The sequence below is a fragment of the Diaphorina citri genome, unplaced genomic scaffold, assembly GCF_000475195.1.
Source record: "Diaphorina citri unplaced genomic scaffold, Diaci psyllid genome assembly version 1.1 scaffold1233, whole genome shotgun sequence".
NCBI lineage: Eukaryota > Metazoa > Arthropoda > Insecta > Hemiptera > Psyllidae > Diaphorina > Diaphorina citri.
This window is the reverse complement of record NW_007378662.1, coordinates 77,300-91,163: the sequence shown is the minus strand read 5'-3', so window position 1 is coordinate 91,163 and position 13,864 is coordinate 77,300. Positions and strand designations below refer to the sequence as shown.

The 13,864-nt window shown below is 38.6% G+C and overlaps 1 protein-coding gene across 1 annotated transcript; it reads right to left on the bottom strand.

Moving 5' to 3' along the window:
• Positions 1-1,672: 1,672 nt before the first annotated feature.
• On the bottom strand, positions 1,673-8,103 carry LOC113469784. Its single transcript, XM_026827702.1, has 2 exons — positions 7,200-8,103; positions 1,673-1,761 (listed from the first exon to the last, which is right to left on the bottom strand). Exons 1-2 carry the CDS (start codon positions 7,798-7,800, stop codon positions 1,673-1,675), a joined length of 690 nt encoding a protein of 229 aa, XP_026683503.1. The 5' UTR covers positions 7,801-8,103.
• Between the last annotated feature and the right edge of the window lie 5,761 nt (positions 8,104-13,864).

Sequence of the window (13,864 nt, the reverse complement as noted above, 5' to 3'; positions counted from 1 at the left end):
GGGTGGATTTTTTCCTAAACAGATAAGTGAGATAAGGTTCGCTCTCGGAAAAAAACCTTATAGCCAATAATCTTTTTTTTTAATAAAGTAAAAAAAAAAAAAAAAAAAAAATCCCCCAAAAACCATTTGCACCACCACTTTCGTGTTCCTGTTAAAAAGACCTTTAATTTGATATATAGGTCGACTAGGTTTGGATAAGTCCTTCTATGGGATTAGACAGACAGACGACACCGAAGCGAATACAATAGCCCGTCGTCCCTTATACCTTTTTTTATTACTATCGTAATAATAAAGGAAGGACGGACTAAGAAGAGAGTGACACAGAGATAAATATAATGAAGAACTGGTGAGAAGGAGAAAGAAGGGAAAACGAAAAGAAGGTAGGTACCTACTTCTCAGAGATCTATCAATTCAATTAAATTAGTTTTTTGTTCAAATAGGTACCTACATGTGAGTAGATAGGTAATACCGGTTTTCTTAAATTTATTGATCTAGCATTTCACATTGGCAAGGACGACAATATATTGACTTTGTTGTTGCCCTAGCCATAAAACTTTTTCTATTACAATAAAAATAAATATTATACAGAGCTATAAATAATAATATTCTATATCTATCTTTTCTTCTTCTATGGATTCTTTTTTATTCTTTGCAATGTTGGTACATACATTAATTTGGCAAACTTCTTTCTCTCTTTTTTTTTTTCTTCTTTTCTTCGCTATTTCTGAAGCAAGACATACCAATGTGTTATCTCCCATTCTATTTTGTTCTCCTCCGCTCTTCTCTCTCTCGCTCTCTCTTTCCCTCTTTCTTTCTCTCTCTCTCTCTCTTTCTCTCTCCTCTCCTCCTCTTCTCTTGAACAAAAAACAGTCCAAACATAAATATTACAAACAAAAAAACTATTATGTACCCCAACCCAACTTGGTCTAAAATTCCAAAATTCTTTATTATTTTTGTGCTCACTATTTTTTTAAAAAAATTAAAAACTTTTTTTTCAAGTTCAATTTCTTGGATAAAGTTTAATGTCTGTCTCTCTCTCCCTTTCTCTCCCCAATTTTATCTCCTTTTCTCTTTATTTGTTTCCTCCCTACCTCTCTCTCTCCCTCTCTTTATCTCTCTTCTCTTTTGGCTGGGTACCTCCTTCCCCTTCTCTCTCTCTCTCTCCGGACAAAATCAAAGGATAAAATCTCAATCATCTACCTCCTAACTTCTAAGCGTTTTAAATACCTGGCTACCTAGGCTATTAATTGATTGATTGCAAAATTTGTGCTACTTACCCTTCAAAAATACTCTGGATATCATGAAGTCCATTCCATTGAAGTTGAGAGGCCGTCAAAAAGTTCATCAGCTCTTGAAAAACCCTAAAACCTGTAGGGAAAATCATTGTAAAGTGATACCTAGTGCCTGGCTGGTCTAGCAATTTTTGAAATCAAATCAACAAAAAATTAAATTCAGATTTAAAAAAAAAATCTACAAAGACAATTTCGATCCTATCAAACTTTCTTGACTTGGCGGGGCGGAGCGCTACCGCGCTCCTTAATGTACGCTACGCTAATACCTCCTTATTCAGATGCCTTAATATCTTATTGAATCTTCCTTAATTTTTCTTTAAAGAAGATTACTACAGTACAGGCTGTACAGGTATTACACCGTTCTACCCTACTTTATTCCTTCAATTGAAACATTTCAATGATTGGGAACCGTAGTATTTCTTCAGGTTCATGAGGTCGCCGATGCTGCCCGTGACTTCTGATGTTTTGCCTATAGGGAACGACGATTGGGTTTGAAATTTCTTGGAATTCTTTTGATTCCAAGAACTTCTTCTAAATGTCCTAGTCTTCCTACTCTACTAGCTTTTTGGCATTTTTTCCAAAGTTAATACCTTGGAAATCAGCAATAATACCTGTGTACGCTACGTTAATACCTCCTTATTCAGATGCCTTAATATCTTTCTCTACATATTCAATCCTCCTTAATTCTTCTTTAAAGAAGATTACCTACTACAGTACAGGCTGTACAGGTATTACACCGTTCTACCCTACTTTATTCCTTCAATTGAAACATTTCAATGAGTTGCGCGCCTCCTAAGATTATCTATAGGTGCATACGAGTAGATAGTACATACCAACAAGAATGTACCTATATCCGAATTTCCCTCTTGCCATTCTGGTGAATCTGCCATTTGAGAGATTAATAATAATAATTATAGGAAGTTAGGAACTTTGTTCTGGCGATGTGTCATTTTGGTCATCCCATATTGTGGATTAAACTACGGTCAAAAGTTTTTGACTCATGCTAGTTGAAATCGTAGCGCAAAAGGTTAGGTTGGATAATGTCTGGCATAACTAACCCTACCAGATGTACTACATATGATTGTAGTTATTCTCGATTCCATACTCCATATTGGGGGGAAAACAAGTTGCCTACGAACCCCCCATGAATGATCCTTAGGGGGAACTTTGTTCTGGCGATGTGTCATTTTGGTCATCCCATATGGTGGATTATACCACGGTCAAATGTTTTCGACTCATGCTAGTTGAAGGTTAGGTTGGATAATGTCTGGGATGACTAACCCTACCAGATGTACTACATAATTATGATTGTAGTTATTCTAGATTCCATACTCTATATTGGGGGGAAAACAAGTTGCCAACGAACCCCCCATGAATGATCTTTGGGGGAAAGCGGAAAAACAAGTCAGGAAAAATGAAAATGGGAACAGAATAACACAGGAGAGAGAGAGAGAGAGAGATTGAGAGAGAGAGAGAGAGAGATTGAGAGAGAGAGAGAGAGAGATAGAGAATAACCAGAAGAACTTGATAGAGTTAATATAATTGTATCCTTAGGGGAAAGCGGAAAAACAAGTAAGGAAAAATGAAAATGGGAACAGAATAACACAGGAGAGAGAGAGAGAGAGAGAGAGAGATTGAGAAAGAGAGAGAGAGAATAACCAGAAGAACTTGATAGAGTTAATATAATAGTGAAAGAGAGAGAGAGAGAGAGAACTTGATAGAGTTAATATAATAGTGAGAGAGAGAGGGGGAGAGAGAGAACTTGATAGAGTTAATATAATAGTGAAGGAGAGAGAGAGAGAGAGAGATAGGGCGATATGGAGAAGGAAAATGAAGAGTGAGGTAGTGAGGAGGGAATGGAATAAAATATACGCAAGGAAAAGAAAGAATTAAAAAGAGAAAGAGGGGAAAGGGAAAATTCAAGATAGGCAGAAGGAAGGAGAGGGAAACAGATGAAGAGATTGAAAGAGAAGAAGAGAGAGAGAGAGAGAGGAAGAAAGATTTAAAGGGAGACAAAGAGGAATAGAGAAAGGGAGAGGCACTTAGAGAGAGAGAGAAACAAATAGAGGAAGAGAGAGAGAGGGAGAGAGAGGGAGAGAGAGAGGGAGAGAGAGACAGAGAGGAAAAGAGAGAGAGAGGGAGAGAGAGAGGAGAGAAGGAGAGAGGGAGAGTGAGAGAGGAGAGAAGGAGAGAGGAAGAGAGAGACAGAGAGCTCTGATGTAAACTAAGATGAGAGGAAAAGCAAGGACACAGGGGCAGAGGATCACGAGGGAATTCTTGGGAACTTCAACATGGCGGCTTTTAACGAGATTTCGCTTCCTTCGTTCTATTTCCTCTTAAATGGGTCATTCGTGTTAAAAAATAATAGAAAGTAATTAACGTCAAGAGTTGGCCTCCACAAAAAGTACTGATATATATATATAAAAAAAACGTCAATGTGGGACCTCCCTTCTACCTTAGCTCTTCTAAAGAAAATATTATCTAAATAATTTTCCAACACTCCTATATCAATTACCTTGCTGTTGAATTAATGATCCTGTATTACGAAACCTAGATCTTGACCGCAGTGCACTGATGAAAATTACAAAACAATACTAACATTGTTATCTTTATTGTTGCCAAGAAAAGGCACTTCTCCTCGACGAGACCTTTCCGGAGACACCTTAATCATCTTCCCACCATTTGTAGAACATGCTGTAGGTACCCTCGCCCCGAGCGGCTTATGGCTTTCAGTAATTAGGAGACTTTGTTGTTAGGTTTTGTTCCTAAATAAAGCGCACCTAATTTCTATAAACATTTTATAAATACCGAGTACCTCCATACCTCGGCTGTGTGTTTATTTATTTATTATTAGAGTGAAAGGGAGGGACCCTTTGCTACCTAAACCTATGTATCTGTGTTACTGTTACATGTTTATAAGGGGGAAGGAGTTTACTTTGAGACGAATGAACTTTACAGACTTGTAGGTTTAGATATAGAGAATATTTTTATGACAAAAACCGGAAATCGAAAATTTTGGAGATTGCATCAGGTTTTGACATGATACCCCTCATAGTTTACTCATAATAGCTAAAGAGACCTATGTAGCATAATCTGTAAACTCAAAAACTGATTGCTCCTCGTTCATTTCCCGCTCTGCTGGTGCAATGGATGTGGCTTCGATTCCCGACCGAGGCTCGGAATTTTATGCCTATTCAGGACTTGACGATTACTTATTCACTTTATACCTAGTATAGGTACAATGCTAGATAAATGGGGATATAAATATCAATGGATACTAGCGAATTTCACATATTATTAAATATTGAAGGGCGCGTATTTGCGTTTTATGACCTAATTATATATTTACTACGTTCTTGTATCACTTTAGTTTAGGTTAATGCGCTTGGAAAAAGAATAGGTAATCGCACAAGTTGTTCACTACACACAGAATGCAAGTTCAAAAACACACAGAATGCAAGTTCCCCCCTCCCCTTCTATGATAGCATACCCCTTTACTTCTACTGTTAGAAGGACAGCATGTCCCTTTACAAATAGAACTCCTCGTTTCATAATGATTATGGTACTGGGTATGTTCTAATCAAGAAGGGCTGAGAGCTGAAAATTGAGGTTCTAAGAAAACAATCTTCGGTTTTATTCCCCCGTCTCCCTCTACGGGGAGAATTCTATTGTAATGAGGGGGAAACCTATAGAATAAGAGGGAGGAATTCACTTCAATAAACATCCCACACATATACTATAGTTACAGTATGTACGTCAGATTCATTGATTCATTCCCCTATACATAAATAGCGAAAAACCTACTAAGACAAAGGGAGAATTCACCTGAGTAAAAAATCCCCCGCAGTACGTCGTATTCATTTCCTTTTCCCTTATATATTGAGGGAAAAACCTTCAAAATAAGACAAAGGGGCAATTCACCTGAGTAAAAAATCCCCCGCAGTACGTCGTATTCAATCCCTTTCCCCTTATAATGAGGGAAAAACCTATAGAATAAGAGGGGGAAATTCACCTGAATAAAAATCCCCCGCAGCTTCTAGTCTGTCTTCTTCTTCTTCTTCTTCTTCTTCTTCTTCTTCTTCTTCTTCATCTTCTTCTTCTTCTTCTTCTTCTTCTTCTTCTTCTTCTTCTTCTTCTTCTCCTTCTTCTTCTTCCTCGCCTTTTCCTCGCTTTTTCCCGTGTTCAGACAGGGTCGGCGTTTCAGAAGTAAAACTAAGTCCTAAACAAGGCCCTGGCTCGGGACGTATAAGATATATTATGTACATAATATTTTATGCCTCCTTCTTCTTCTTCTTCGCCTTTTCCTCGCTTTTTCCCGTGTTCAGACAGGGTCGGCGTTTCAGAAGTAAAACTAAGTCCTAAATATGGCCCTGGCTCGGGACGTATAAGATATATGTACATAATATTTTATGTAACATAATCTACATATTTCGCATACAGCCACAGGTTATGTTTTATGTTTCTGTGGGCTTTTGCGAAAGGACAAAGGTCGGCCTTTCCTAAGGTGCTGTAATTAAAATCTAGTATGGAGTGGTAGCCCACATTTTGGTGAATTGATTGGAGAGAACAGAGAACTCTCCCAGAGAGAGAGAGAGAGAGAGAGAGAGAGAGAGAGAGAGAGAGAGAGAGAGAGAGAGAGATTTATTATGACAAAATGTAACAAATTTAATTCATTATTCATATTTTTTTTATGGAATAACTTACATTTGAACAAGATAGAAAGAGATAAAGACACTCATGAAAGAGGGAGAGAGAAAGAGGGAGGGAGAGAGAGAGGGAGAGGAAGAGAAAGAGAGAGAGAAAGAGAGAGAGAGAGAGAGAGAGAGAGAGAGAGAGAGAGAGAGGGAGAGAGAGTATAATAAACATTTTCACTATTTCCAGTTCGTTTAGTTTTACATTTTTTATCTTGGGGGGAAAAAAATGGCGGTCTTGTTGTCAGCTATTGTGGTCGGACTAAATTGTCCAGGGGCCAAACTGCGAAGAAATTAACAAAAATTTTGACTACCTCTTTTCATCATTTTATAGGAGGAGAGCAACTACCCCCTGTCTTTGACCTTTGGTACGTCCCTGAAAGTGCATATCAATTCAATCGACATGTAAGCTCTAAAATTATGCACCAAGATTAATCAATCCATAGGTGTTCCATCATGAGACGGGACGGGTAGATGTACCAAGAAGTTACCAAAATACTCGCAGAGACATCAAAGTGAATGAAAGAGTACGGGACGGGTAGATGTACCAAGAAGTTACCAAAATACTCGCAGAGACATCAAAGTGAATGAAAGAGTAAGATGGGGGTCTCCGTCCCCTCGACCTTGAAAACAATAGTTCCAACATAATAATTCCTACTGTACCTATGAGTACTGTATGGGACCTCATGGGTCATTTATCCACAGTATAATCCACAAATACGAAGGCCCTATATTGACACACACCAGAATACTTATCTTATATCTTCCCTTATCTTTCAAGCACCAGATTCACTAGAACACAAGGTAAATCTGGATAAATTTTCTTTTTTTCCCTGATACTTTAGCAAGTTTTCAATGGACAGTTTTTAGTCCATTTCAAAAAGTCTTTGCCCTTTGACTTTGAAAGCGATAACTCCAGCTTGACTTAATCTTCCCTTATCTTTCAAGCACCAGATTCACTAGAACACAAGGTAAATCTGGATAAATTTTCTTTTTTTCCCTGATACTTTAGCAAGATTTCAATGGACAGTTTTTAGTCCATTTCAAAAAGTCTTTGCCCTTTGACCTTGAAAACGACAATAAATTTCAGCTTGACTTAAAAAAACTGTCTAATTCTAAGTCTTCGACCCTCCCACTGGAAGAAGACAGTTTCCACTTTGCTAATTAAACTCTCTGATAAAAACCTGAAAAATACCAAAAATCTAGCGGCACCAACCTCCGCTCAGGACGGTATGCGAAGTCGCCGCGGCCGGTTTAATATTGACCGGGCTACTTGGGCCCGAATGTCCCTGCCGGTACTGCGCCGACGACACCAGGTCCGGAAGCGAAGTTATCCGATCTAGGTCGGACATTGACGAGCGGCGTCGCATGCCGAGTCGCGGCATGGTCTTGTACTTGTTCTCCTTGTCGGTGTCCAGCCGGGAACCACGCGGGGGCTCCCGGTCACTGAGGTGCACGGTCGAGTCAGAGCGATGCAGCGAGGTCTCCGGGCGACAGTGGGAGTGGGAGCGGAAGATTTTAATAGGGGACGAGGCCGTCATTTTAGAAGACGAGAGAGACTTCAGCGGGAACAGGAGGGCGAGTTTGACTTTCTTCTGGAACGAGGTTTTGGGCGTGGAAGGGTTGTCGTCCGCGGAAGAGGCGATGGAGCTAGCCGACTGAACGGAGCTGATGGACAGGGAAGATTGGGAGAGTTGTTTGGTGGGCTTCATTGTGGAAGAGGTGGTGGCTTCTTTGGGTTTCGAAGAGACTTGGGTTTGCTTCCTTTCCTGGGATTCTAAAGGTAATGTCTTGGGATTCCAAGGTTCATTTTTCATAGGTTACTTTCCTATAAGGCTCCAGGCTTGTATAATTGTAAAGTTCATTTCAAGAGAGGTTAAAAGAAATAGTTTGGATGTCTATGGTTTTTAATTTAATTTGCAACAGTTTAGTAATTTAATTAATTGTTAGCTCTCAACAGGTGTATTATTCAAAGTTTCTTCATCTATTATTTCTAACAATAGTTTAGATTTCCAAGTTGAGTAATCATGTTAATTATTGTTATTATTAGCAACTATAATTGGTCTTTATTCTTATAATTAGATAGCGTTTATAATAATTTCTTTATTGGTGTTGTTATTTAATATTTCCAACCTAGCACCGTTCCAAAGAAATTTTACATAAACATTGGCGTCAAAAGTTGGCAAGGTTCGTCATGAAATACCTATAGCATAAATGATGCATAGGTATCTAATTAAATCTCTATTGGGATTCTAAAGGTAATGTCTTGGGATTCCAAGGTTCATTTTTCATAGGTTACTTTCCTAAGGCTCCAGGCTTGTATAATTGTAAAGCTCATTTCAAGAGGGGTTGTGGGATTCTAAAGGTAATGTCTTGGGATTCCAAGGTTCATTTTTCATAGGTTACTTTCCTAAGGCTCCAGGCTTGTATAATTGTAAAGTTCATTTCAAGAGGGGTTAAAAGAAATAGTTTGGATGTCTATGGTTTTTAATTTAATTTGCAACAGTTTAGTAATTTGATTAATTGTTAGCTCTCAACAGGTGTATTATTCAAAGTTTCTTCATCTATTATTTCTAACAATAGATTAGATTTCCAAGTTGAGTAATCACGTTAATTATTGTTATTATTAGCAACTATAATTAGTCTTTATTCTTATAATTAGATAGCGTTTATAATATTCTTTTTTTTTCACTTTATATTGTATTACATTTGTAAATTGTGCCTAATGTTTTAAAACCGCATAATAAACTAAATTAAATTAAATTAAATTCTTAATGGGTGTTGTTATTTAACATTTCCAACCTAGAACCGTTCCAAAGAAATTTTACATAAACTTTGGCGTGAAAAGTTGGCAAGGTTCGTCATGAAATACCTAGCATAAATGAAGCATATCTAATTAAATCTCTATCCTACCCTGCTTATTTTCAGCTGAATTCCCTTTAGGTAAGAGCTATTCACTTTTCACAACTTTGGATTACTATACAATAGGAAGTAGGAAACTATTCGTTATGAAAACTCGTTTTTTTTTTTCTTTATTTTTTAGAATAAACGGGCTAGTTGAATCATCAATAGTTACACATGAACCTATCGTAGTACAAGGTATGAGTGGGGATTAGAGATTTATGAAATAAAACCATAACAACCTATTATACTCGTAGTTTTAGCTCAACAGAATGAAATGTTTGTACATTTCATTCAATGTTTGTACAAAAAGCTCTTTCCAATTTTCCTCTTCAACATCATCATCGGGCAAACAAAAAAGGATAATTGGGACCGATGCAGCTCGTCAAAAAGTAAAATAGTTCCGACCGAATTTGTACATCAAGTTCAGCCATCGGTGAAAAAGGGCTTAATTGTTATCTCTCGCTCCAGTGGAGGGACAATTGAATTATTTTCCAAGTCCCCCGCCCAGTGTGCCAAAGTCCCCTCACTGTCCCAAGTTCGCCCCACGTTCCCTGACTTTCTCCCTGATATCGTGAACACCACTTTGCCCCCCGGTTCGTTCCCGGTTCGACCCCCCTTCTCCCGGAATATATCCCCCAAAAAGACCTGACCTAACCTAATTTAAAGAAAATTATTAACTGTACACGTATTAATTTAGGTCACAGGGTTTTATTTCAATTTTTTTTTTACAATTTTTTTTACACTTTTCACTTCTAAAACGACCAAAACAAACGAAAAATGTGCAGAAAAAAACTATCGAAAACTATCGATAGTCAAGCCTCAACTATCGATAGTCAAAACTATCGATAGTTCTCCTTCTCTACCCCTGACTAGATTTAAGATTTGGGTCATTTGGGGCATGTGTGTGTGTGTGGATTTGGAATAAATCAACAACAGGTATCGTACTCCCATCAGAAGACGAGATACAAGAAACTGAAAATTCAGCAATAGTATATAGTAGACCCCACATTATTTATTTTATAATAATAATGATAGTGCTTATTTATACTGCTCGCATAGGAATGAAAAGTCCCTTACTCCAGCAGTAGGCTACTACTATTATTGTGGTCAAATTCTCAAATTATAATAGGACTGAAAAGTCCCTTTACTCCAGCAGTAGGCTACTACTATTATTGTGGTCAAATTCTCAAATTATATTGAGGGATTCCATACCTCGGCTGGGATTGAACCCACGCCCTCCTGTTTACCAGGCGAGCGCCTTGACCACTACACCACCGAGGCAAGTATATAGTGCTACAGGAATTGTTTGGATTCACTTTGACTGTGACTTTCCTGGTTTCATTCAATTAAATTCCCTGGGATCAAATTGACAAATTTCTTTAAATATCCTGAGGTCCTATGACCCAGAATAAAACTGTTTGAGTACCCATATCTAAAACTACTAGTTTACACTCTGTATATCGTGAAAACTTTTTGAAACACACTGTATTCCAACCAATATAGAACGATTTAATAGAAAATTTGTGTTCTTTCGATAACTCTCCTTCCCTCTCTCTCACACACTTTCTCCTTCCCTCTCTCTTTCTCTCTCTCTCTCTCTCTTTCTCTCCCTCTCCGTTCAATCTTGTTTTCATAGTTTTCGTGAAAACGTGAACACAAAAACAATAATAATAACAATGCTCTCTCGCTCTCTCTCTCTCACTCAATCTCCCTCTCTCTCTCTCTCTCTCTCTCTCTCTATCGCTTTATCCCTCTCACACAATTCACAACGAGCACATAATTCACTTGCAAAAGATCACGTAGCACCCTCTCACTCGCTCTTCTACCTTTAATGTATTCCTCTCTTTCTCTTTTTGTTATTGTGTTCCTCTCTCTCTCTCTCTCTCCCTATTTTCCTCATTCCCTCTCACTCGCACTTCCTACCTTTGTCTTTGTCCTTCTCCAATCCTATCTCCCTCTCTCGATATTTTTTTCCTCATTCTCTCTTTCTCACTCTCCCTTCGTTCTACCATCTTCTCTCTCTCTTTCTATATTTATTGGTTCAATGTGTGGTTTTGTAAATAGAAAACTGCAAAAGCCCTTCGGACCTTACCCTCTCTCTTTCTCTCTATCTCTCTCTTTCTCTCTCTCTGTCTCTCTTCCTCTCTCTATCTGTCTCTCTCTCTCTCTCTCTCTCTCTCTTTACAATACGTTGGTATTCATATTTTCTTCTTCTTTGCGAGAATGAAGGTAAAACAATAGAAAGAGATAGAAGAAGGGAGAGTGAGAAAGAGAGAATGAGGAAAAAAAATACGAGAGAGGGAGATAGGATTGGAGAAGGACAAAGACTTTTTTAAAGTAATTTACAATAGTATTCGATCTCCTAAGCTAATTAGCTAACTTATGAAGAGATCGCTCTCATCACAATTGTTTATACACTATAAGTAGAAATAGGTAATTACAGGTAACTAATTAATTAGTTTTACAATGGCTAGGTAGTAGGAGAGAGAGAGAGAGAGAGAGAGAAGTTAAGTAACGAAACAAAGAGGAGAGAGAGTGAAAATGGATTTAAAGAGAGGGAGAGAGAGAGAAATAGAGGGAGAGAGAGAGAGAGAAGGGATTTGAGAAGAGGGACAGGGCGAAAGAGAGGATGACAGGAAAGGGCAATGAGAGAGAGAGAGAGAGTGTGAAAATGGATTTAAGGAGAGGGAGAGAGAGAGAGAAATAGAGGGAGAGAGAGAGAGAGAGAGAGAGAGAGACAGACAGGAGTTAAGTAAAGAAACAAGAAGGAGGAGAGAAAGAAAAAGGATTTAAGGGGAGGGATAGAGAGAGAAAAGGAGAGATAGAAATAGAGGGAGAGAGAGAAGGGATATCGCCAGAGAGAGAGAGAGAGAGAGTGGGAGAGAGAGAGAGAGAGAGGGAGAGGGAGAGACCTCCTGTCGGTTATGCTTTAAGAGCTTCCTCTCATTCGATTTTGAAGAATGACAGGAAAAAAGAAAATCTCTGCTAAGTCCTTAGGAGAGGGAAGGAGAAAAAGAAGAAGAGGAGAAGAAGTAGAAAAAAAAGAGGAGGAAGAGAAGTAGGACAAGAAGGAGACAAACAGGAAGAGGAGAAAGAACAAGAAGAGAATGGAAAACAAGAAGAGAATTAAGGAGGAAGAAGAAGGAAAAGAAGAGAAGAAGAAGCAAGAGAAGGAGGAACGGAGGAAGAGAAGAAGTAGGTAGAAGGAGAGGATTAGGAAGAGAAAGAGATGTCCGAACGATTTTCTCTGAAATTCATCACCCCGATGCGATGGTTCTTAGGTGAAATTTCCACTGTTTTCACTGGCGAAGTTGAGGTCACATTGTCACTCGCAAACATACGGGTTCCTTGTTTAGAGACGAAAATCCAACATGGCGGCCCCGTGAGCCATCGGGTTTTGTACTGAGTTGACATTATGTACTGATGTCCGAACGATTTTCTCTGAAATTCATCACCCCGATGCGATGGTTCTTAGGTGAAATTTCCACTGTTTTCACTGGCGAAGTTGAGGGTAAATCACATTGTCACTCGCAAAACATACGGGTTCCTTGTTTAGAGACGAAAATCCAACATGGCGGCCCCGTGAGCCATCGGGTTTTGTACTGAGTTGACATTATGTACTGAGAACCCTATAACGTTGACATTAGGCTACGAGCTGTGAGCAGTCAGCAACGAATTAATGCAAGACCTCACAATGAAAATGTATGGAAAAATCTAGACAGGGTGGACGAAGAAAATCGGGGACAGATTCTTTCACAGTTAAAGTGAACGGGGACAGTGCTTCAGAGGTCTGCAGGGATGATTCAGAGAAAGGGCCCTTGTGAGGCCGTAAGGGTTCTTCAAAGGCCCAAAATCGGGTTCAAATCTTGAACCCAATTGGGAACTCCTTGTACGGATTTCATCAAATTCGAACAAACCGTCGGAGAGTTAAAGTGAACGACACAGACAACAAGAGTCTAATGTAGCAGTTGTGCTGTTCCTAAAAAAATGACAAAACGACAATGAAACACTCATCTTCTTTTATCTGTATGGACCAGGTAATGAAACCTCTATGGGACAACCCATCCAACTAAGACCTCTATCTGGAGCAACCCGACTCGGATCTCTATGAGAGGATTCTCAAAATTTTTACATTTTACATTTTTGGTCATCATCATCTGTTTCAATCCTAAGATTGGTTTATAGCTCTCCATTCTACTCTATCAGATGTCTTCCTCTTCATGTCTGCATAGACGTTTTTCAAAGTCAAATATCTCCGGCTAAACTTAACCGATTTTGATGAAATTTTTTTTCAACTTGGTCTAGACCCGGAGTATTTCACAATTTGGTCGATGTATCTTTCTCTTGGTCTTCCTCTTCCTTGGGAACCCTGCCTCTTTCCCTCAATGATTTAGTATTGGTACAATATAAAGGTCTGTATAAACAGTGCTTATTTATTTGTTTTCCAGCCGGAATCAATAGATCATACCGATTTAGATAATTATTTTTCTGGGGATGCTGGGGTCACAAAATTTTGATTGGATCGCCTCAGGGCCACCCTGTATCTGATTAGAGGAGTTTGTAATGTGTTTCCAATGTACACAAACTACTCTGCCTCACAGTAGGATTCTAGATCTAGAACAGTGGGAGATAGGGACGAACACCCTATCCATTTCTATAATGGTGTTCTCTAAGTGTGTTTCCACATTAGACTCGCCACACGGGAGGTCCCGGGTTCGAATCTCGGGGGGTCCCAAATTCGATTTTATTTCATTTTTTATTTATTTTTATTATTATTTATTTATTTATTTTTTACGCCTGCCCTTACTATTGGAGTGCTGGGAATCCGATGGTTAAGAAGGAAAGAAGTGATTACCTACCAAGAATAAAAAGAATGGGTATCTTAGAATTCCCTAAGGCAACACATATATTTTTTTCGGCAAAAAAGAAAAAATCATGCACTTAAGGGTTAAATAACTCAAGAAATGCATTGAATTT

Excerpts from the sequence above, each read along its gene's own strand:
- LOC113469784 (XM_026827702.1), bottom strand. The coding sequence starts at position 7,800 with ATGAAAAATGAACCTTGGAATCCCAAGACATTACCTTTAGAATCCCAG. Across the intron at positions 1,762-7,199 it reads GCATACCGTCCTGAGCGGAG|GCAAAACATCAGAAGTCACG; the intron begins GTTGGTGCCGCT and ends CGTTCCCTATAG.